The following is a 7,937-nucleotide window of genomic DNA, read 5'->3' as shown; positions in this document are numbered from 1 at the left end:
ATATTGTCCGGAGGAAACAATCGTTGGAGAAGGATATCATGCTGGGTAAGGTGGAGGGTCAGAGAAGAAGAGGAAGACCCCCAGTGAGATGGATCAGCCAGGTGGCATCATTTATGGACTCAAGTGTGGCAGCGGGAGTGAGGTTGGCCCAGGATCGGACATTGTTTCTTTCTGCTGTGCATGGGGATGCTATAAGTCAGTTCCGACTCGATGGCACCTGACAACAAATGAGGTAAAAGTTACTCTAAGGTCACAGTTACCCCAGAGCTCTTGTGCCTCTACTTCATAAACCACAAGGCATGTCTGGAACTCTTATGGTTAGACATTCAGCTATTTTGATTGGTCTAAGGTATCTCCCTCTTCTCTTGTTCCCTGCCTAGTAGAGAGGACTCAGGATAAAGGGGTGGATATGAAGCCAGTCTAGGAGAGCCAGGGTAGAAGCCCAGGGGTCCTAAGCTGTCCGTGACAGTGGGGTTTTATGCTGCCTGGAGAGCCCTTTCCTCCCTGTATCTACCTTTAGAAATTCTCCTCCTCAGACTTCTGAATTACCATGTCAACTGTAAACAGTTTGGACTTTGTAATCATCTTGAGCTTTTGCAAATTTCAAATTTGCTTGGGTGCTCTTGGTCCATTCTTCCCTGCCTGAAGCAGGAATTTCTCGTGTGTACTTAGCTAACAAGGAGAGATGTTTTCCCTCCCAGGACTGTTGCAAAAATTAAATTAAAAGTCATTGCGTAGTGCCAAAAGCCTACTATAGATTCAAAAATATGTTTCTCCCCTTTACAACTAAATCCTATTATTAATCAAATGGGAAATTTCACTGTGATCTCAGGGTCATCAGATACTACCTCTACAGCCTTTGCAACATTTCTTCTCTCAGGATGTTGTACTCATTTGTTTTTCTGTGTCCTGAGGGTCTGGCAAATAACAGGCCCTCCTCCTTCAATGGCTGCAGTGTTGTGGAAGGTGGTAGTGATGGCCATAGGGAGGTGCAATGTGGGAAGTTTAACTACAAGCAGGCATCTCGTGTTCTTCTTTAATGCAATTTGATGAGGGGTTTACTTCAGAGCAGCTGGAAGAATTGAGATAATCACTGTATTCAGTTAGAGAAAGTTCTGTTCTGTCCTTCATAGCCAGGGCAATAAAGGGATATTGACTTGGAATTTACATTGGAAATGAGAGCTGTCTGGAGTGCCACGTGTAACTAACCCAGAGGAAAACCCTGGAGAAAACCCTGCAGTGTTTCCTCTAGATTCCTTTGTCTATACTCTGGCACAGATTGTTATTCAAATGGAGACACGTCTGGTAACATGGGCATATTCTCCACAAAATTCCAAATATTGGTACCCTAAAAGGCAAAGATGGAGTGCAGGTGTGGTGCTGTGTATTAATCTGCTGGACTGCAAAGTCAGTTTGAACTGCAAGGTTGGTGGTTCAACTTCACCAGCTGCTCCTCAGAAACCCAATACCGGGTCACTATGGGTCGGAATCAACTCGACGGCACTTAACAACAACAAAAACAACAAAAGGCAAAGATGGTCTAGATCAGCGGTCTCTAAACTGCAATGCAAACTGTTTATGAAGTATGTGACAATTATTGGGTTTGGACACAAACGAATCTTCAAGCTTTATGTTTAATTTTTAGCTTATTCTTTTACAGTTTCTATTTTTCAGATGTTTTATTATATGAGACATAGATAGTAGAACATGTATATAATTTGTAAAGAAATACATATAATAAATGCAGGGCTCAATTTTCTTGAAATGTATAAAAATGATTTGCATGACTGTGACCACTTCTTTTTTCCAGACTGTCGATGTATACTTGCTACCCAAAGCTAACTTCAGTATGCTCAAAAGGAAGCAGAGTTCCAGGGTGGAAGCCCAGCCAGTGACTGACTTTGGTCCTGATGAGTCTCTGTCGGACAATGCTGACATACTCTGGATTAACAAGCCGGTAAATTTCTTTCTGTCTCTCTTTTTTGTTGGGGTATGGGGAAGCACACATTGGTATTAGGGAAATTTAATTAATAAATTCAAAATTCATGGGATTTTGGCTTTAAAATGTCTTTTGAGCTACAGTAAAATATGGACTAGTCTCTTGGGTTGAGAAGCTGACACATCAAACGAAATGAGTTGTGTCTGTGAATGGCTCTCACGGGAAATCTATGCAAGGTGGTCTGGTCCCATCCCTCTTTCCTGTGCATATGCTGCTCTCAGTCACCCGGGATATGATGACACCACTTTTCAGGCTCAGCTGGTGTTCAACATGAGTAACCTATTCTTACCTATCTTCCTTAGCTTTCAATTTTTAACATGCATGAACCTGTGAGAAGATGTTTGGGATTAAAAGCCTTCTTTGGAGCTGAATGTTTTCAGTGAAAATAAAGGTTAATGAGCTCGTGGATAGTGTCTGAAAAAAACTGTGTAACCTTCTCTGCCTGATTACATTGGTGCAAACCTGAGGAGAAGATCTACTACACTGTGTCATTGTGTATTAGACTGTCTAGCAGCCAGGAATTGTTACCTCTCTCACTGCTTGTCTTTCCTCTGCCTACGACTTCTTTCACTCCTCAGTACGCTCACATTACTTTTCTGCTTTGCAGTCACCATAGTATCTTTAACGACTGCCTTGGATCTTTATACTCTGGCTCTAAACTTCCAGCAATTTCTCTTTTGCTATCTCTAGGCCCTGGGCTGCTAACTGAAAGCTCAATGATTTCTACCCACCATGGTAGTAAAGACTTGGGGATCTGCCTCATAAAGATTACTGCTGTTGGGTGCTTCTAGGGTGGATTCCTACCCTGCGTGAGATGACAGGACGGAGTAGAAATGCCCAGTAGGGTCTTCTGTGCAGAGGCTGGTAGATTTGAACTTCTGGACTTTCATTTCATAGACCTTTATGTTAGCAACCCAGTGCTTAACCATTATGACACCAGAACTCCTCTGTAAATATAACCAAAAAAAGGACTCCAAACCCCCTGCCCAAAGTGACCCTGTAGGAGAGTAGAACTGCTCCACAGGGTTTCCTAGGATATCACCTTTATGAAAGCAGACTGCTGCATCTTGTTCCTCCAGAGAGGGTGGTGACTTCCAACTGCCAACCTCTCAGTTATCAGTTGAGGGCTAAACCACTGTGCCACCAGGGTCCCTTCTGCCTAAGCCTAGGAAACCCTTTGACACAATTCATCTCTGTCCTAGATAGCGTGGCTATAGGACAGCACACAACAACAACGTAAGTTCTACAGTTGAGCCTCATTAGGTAACTTCTGGTTCTTCCAAGATATGTAGATTCTTCACATTTATTTCTTTATTCAAGTTAGTCTCAGAAGACCTTTTCCCAACTCTTTCGATGAGTCAAATCCTTTTCAACCATTAAGGCTGGAGCAAATGTCTCATCCATTCTCCCAAACCACCTCTGAAAGGAGACACGCATCTCACACTCCCCAGCCCCAGCTAAGATACAATGAAACTTTCCTCTCCATAGCACTTACTCTATTTTATATTTGTCTATAAATATGACATACACATATACATGTGTAGATTATATTTTGGGTTAAAACTATAAAACAGTTATGTGTACAATTATTTTGTTTCTGTTTTTCTAACCTTAATGCAAAGCCCAGCATAATTTCTAACACATTCATGTTTGGAAAAATAAATGAAATAAAGAAAAACACTGACTAACTTTTCTTAGTACCCACTACATATGTAGAGAGCACTCTAAGAATTTCTGAAAAAAAGCAACAGTATAGGTGGAGAGAAACTGAGAGCATTTCCCTTGTGAATCAGAAGCAGACAAGGATGTCTTTGAACAGTACTTCTTGTCTCCTATTTAAGACAGTGCAGGAAATCTAAGCCAGAGCTGTAAGACAAGAAAGGGAAATTAAAGGCATCCAAACTGGCAAAGAAGAAGTAAAACTCTATTTGAAGATGATATGATCCTGTACATAGAAAATCTCAAAGACTAAGTCAGAAAATTGTTGGAACTTGTTGGATGATTCAGCGAAGTGGCAGCCTACAATTTAATAACAGCAACCAAAAAAATGTATAAAAATAGTATCAATTCCGTTCTTAACTGAATTGGGCTCATCCCATTTTGTGTGCACAGGAAGATTTTGAGGATTTGGAGTAGTCTATCCAGGTTCATCCGCGGGAGAAAGATGAGGCTTTCTACTCCCGTAAAGATTTACACCCTCGGAAATCCTGTACAGGGTCGCTATGGGTCGGAACCGACTCAACGGCACTTAAAAACAACAACAACAATCCAGGTTCATGGAGTCCTGGTGTGGCGCTGTGGGCTAATGCACCAGACTGCAAAGCCGTTTGAACTGCAAGGTCGGCAGTTCAAGCTCACCAGCTGCTCCTTGGAAACCCTATACAGGGTCACTATGGGTCAGAACTGACTCGATGGCACTTAACAGAAATAACAACAATCCAGGTTCATAGACAAGCTTCAGCTCTTTTTAAGTCACAATGAGACAAAAGTCTCTTAACCTTTCTGAATCCTAGCGTGTCTTCTGAAAAATAATAGACTGCTTAACAATACAATATTGAATATATGAAAACATTCCACACATTATATGTACTTAATATGCATTAGTTCCATCTTCCTCTTCTCTACATCGATTAAATTTTGACCTAGTGTGGTGTGTAATACAGGTTTAAGATATCACTTTATATTGTCCAGTGCTAACTCTGAACCTTCATTGCAGTGGGTTCACTCTTTGCTGCGCATCTGTGCCATCATCAGCGTCATTTCTGTTTGTATGAATACACCAATGACATTTGAACACTATCCTCCTCTTCAGTATGTGACATTTACTTTGGACACTTTACTGATGTTTCTCTACACAGCAGAGATGATAGCAAAAATGCACATCCGTGGTATTATTAAGGTGAGCACTTGCCTGTTGATTAATATTATAACTAAAATGCACTGAAGATTTTTATTAGTTGATGATATTTTCAGATTGATTTCAGTGAAACCAAAAAAGTCATTATTTTGTCCATGCAAAAGTTCTTTATAAAATTGAATTTAAAGAAATTAATGAAAATATGATATTTGGGCACATAACTTCAGAATATCTGGAAAAGAGCTATAAGGTCAACCTGCCTGCTTGACAAGGTCCAGGCAGGGCTATGTTGTTACGTAGCGATGGTCCCATGACCTGGTACACCCACCGGTCCAGAGTCGGCACTTTGTTATTAGTTTATTTATGATTAAATTAGAGAGAGGAATGATAGTCCACAGAATGTAAGTAAAGTGTGTTAAGATATAAAGGGGCACAAAGAAAGGAAAAGAGATGGAAAGGAATTCTGGGATTATAAAAAAAGAACTATGGAGCATCAAATTGGCGCTGCCAGAAGATTTAAAAAAAAAAAACAAAAGGAAGCAAAGAAAAGCCCTTTCTCCTCCAGATAGCTCTTCCATCTGTATCACTAATTTTCACTGAGGTTAAAACTATGCTGTAGATGATGCTGTTTCTTTTGAAGTATTTCAAAGTGAACAATTTCAAAGTGCACAAGTATATGAAACAGCATAGATTTTAGGATCTGACAAATGACAAATTTGACTGAAATCCTGCTCTGTTTACTAGCTGTCTTAGCATCGAAAGTTAGGTAATTTTGGTGGAAAAGTGCCTCATTGTGTATAAAATTTTTTCAGAATTTAATGATATGGTGCATAGTCAGTTTTGCTCCTTCCTTTTATTTATCATTTATTGTGTTATTATGTAGTTTTTTTATCTACACAAAAATAGAGATTATATTTCTAATTAACCCCCAAATTTATAAAATTATAAATATTTGACCAATTTTCTTTCATTTTAAAGTAAACCTGACATATCAATTGTATATGCATTTCTGTCTGATAAAATCATCCTTAATTCATGACTCCCATCATCATTATCTTGTAACTGCCATGTATTAATTTCTAATCCACATACTTTTCCAATTGTTTCCATTTTTTTTTTGCATTCATTTGTTATATATTCAATTCTTTTTATAGTACCTTAATCCCTACTTCCCAGATCCCCAATATTTTTGTCCATTAAGGAAAAGATATCATTTGACTTATAGAATGTATATGCCACTTTGTGTTTTAACCAGCGGTGTTTGCAGGACCTCTTGTTCACAAGTTCACCAGCAGAATATGAATGTTTCTCATATGTCTGAAAACTTCAAAATGCTTGCCAGTATGATAGTGGATAATTGTATAGCAGTACATGTTTGATTTGTCTTTTGAGAATGAAATTGAGCATTAGTTCATCCAAGGGCCATTTTCAAATTATTAATATTTTTTTCATAAACTTTGAACCATCTTTTATATATGTTTAGGATGTTAGCCATTTGTGATGTAATTATTTTCTGTTTGTCATGATATTTTGCTTTACTCACAGCAATTGTTGACACATAAAATCACCCTATCCTAAATCATAGACAGTCTTTTCACTTTATTATTCTGCTTTTTTGTCTTACTGGAATGTTTTATAAATTTCCTAATATAGGTTCTGCCCATGTGAGTAAATATATAGGTATATTTATGTGTTGGTGTTGTATTTTCTCTTCTTGCTATTTGTATGTTTTCATATCTTTATATATAATATGAGAGGATTTCAAAAACTTCAAAAGAAATCCAATTAAAAGATAATGAAAAATTCCCACAAACTTTTAGAGCCCCCTTCATATTTCATTACAAATATTACATTTCAGCTTACTGCTTTTAGGATGAAGCCTGTTGATTTTTTTTAAATTAAGTAATTTAAACTTTTTATTTTATTGTTTTTTATTGTGGAGTCCTGGTGTGGTGCTGTGGGTTAATGCATCAGACTGCAAAATTATTTGAACTCCAAGGTCAGTGGTTCAAGCTCACCAGCTGCTCCTTGGAAACCCTATATACAGTTGCTATGGGACAGAACTGACTAGATGGCACTTCACAACAACAACATTGTGAATTGAGTGAAGGCTTACAGACAAGATCATCAGTTTTACATTTACCAAATCCTATGCTTTGTTTTGTCTCAATGATTACAATCCCTTCCATTTAACAACAGTTGTCCTGCTTCCTCCCTGTGAATGCCCATGTACAAATATCCCCTTTCAAACTCTTATGTATTTGTGGGATATATAAATGTGCATATATATGTTTTGTTTTGTTTTTTTTTGTTTACCCCAGTCCTCTTTAGACTTTGTACACCTCCCTGAGTCTTCACCTGTCTTCATCATTCTTCTGCCCAGTTCCCTGAAATATTGTCTTCCCCCTTCTTGTACAAGGCTATTGATTTTTATATGCTAAAGTTTATATCCTACTACTTTACAAAATTCCCTAATTCTTGCATTGTTTGTAGTAGTTTACCCTTAATTCTTTGATTTGTTCATATCATGATATTAGATTTGTTTATTTATTTCTAATTTTTATTCCTCTGAATGCTTTCACCAATTTCTTTGGGTTGGCTAATATTTTCACTAGAGCTGTAGACAGTGGACATCCTTATTTTTCTCCTTATATTTTATAATTGAGTGGATGCCCTAATATTAAATCATACTTATATATATGGAATGACCATGTTGTTGTGTTGTTGTTGTTGTTGTTGTTAGGTGACATCAAGTCAGTACTGACTCATAGCGACCTTATGCACAGCAGAACAAAATAGTGTCTGATCTTAGGCCAACCTCACTATTGTCACGCTTGAGCCCGATGATGCTGCCACTTTGCCAGTCTATCTCGCTGGGGATCTTCCTCTTACCCTCCACCCTGCCAAACATGATATTCTTCTCCAGTAACTGGTCCCTCCTGACAATATGTCCCAAGTATGAGAGACAAAGTTTGTATGTCCCAAGTATGAGAGACAAAGTTTGACCCTCCTGGCCTCTAAGGAGAACTTAGGCCTCAGGCTGTACTTCTTCCAACACAGATCTGTTGGTTCTTTTGACAA

At 38.4% G+C, this 7,937-nt stretch overlaps 1 protein-coding gene across 1 annotated transcript in view; it reads left to right on the top strand.

The window, feature by feature from the left end:
* The first annotated feature begins 1,813 nt into the window (after positions 1–1,813).
* The window catches only part of NALCN (sodium leak channel, non-selective), a 535,846-nt gene continuing 529,722 nt past the window's right edge, over positions 1,814–7,937 (top strand). Inside the window, exons 1-2 of the mRNA XM_006846666.1 lie at positions 1,814–1,957; positions 4,716–4,898. Of these exons, the coding sequence (XP_006846729.1) occupies positions 1,850–1,957; positions 4,716–4,898 (291 nt within the window). The 5' untranslated portion in view covers positions 1,814–1,849. The remainder of the gene's footprint in view (positions 1,958–4,715; positions 4,899–7,937) is intronic.

Source organism: Chrysochloris asiatica, unplaced genomic scaffold, assembly GCF_000296735.1.
Source record: "Chrysochloris asiatica unplaced genomic scaffold, ChrAsi1.0 scaffold00029, whole genome shotgun sequence".
NCBI lineage: Eukaryota > Metazoa > Chordata > Mammalia > Afrosoricida > Chrysochloridae > Chrysochloris > Chrysochloris asiatica.
Note: the sequence above shows the minus strand (reverse complement) of the source record. Positions and strands in the feature narration are given on the sequence as shown.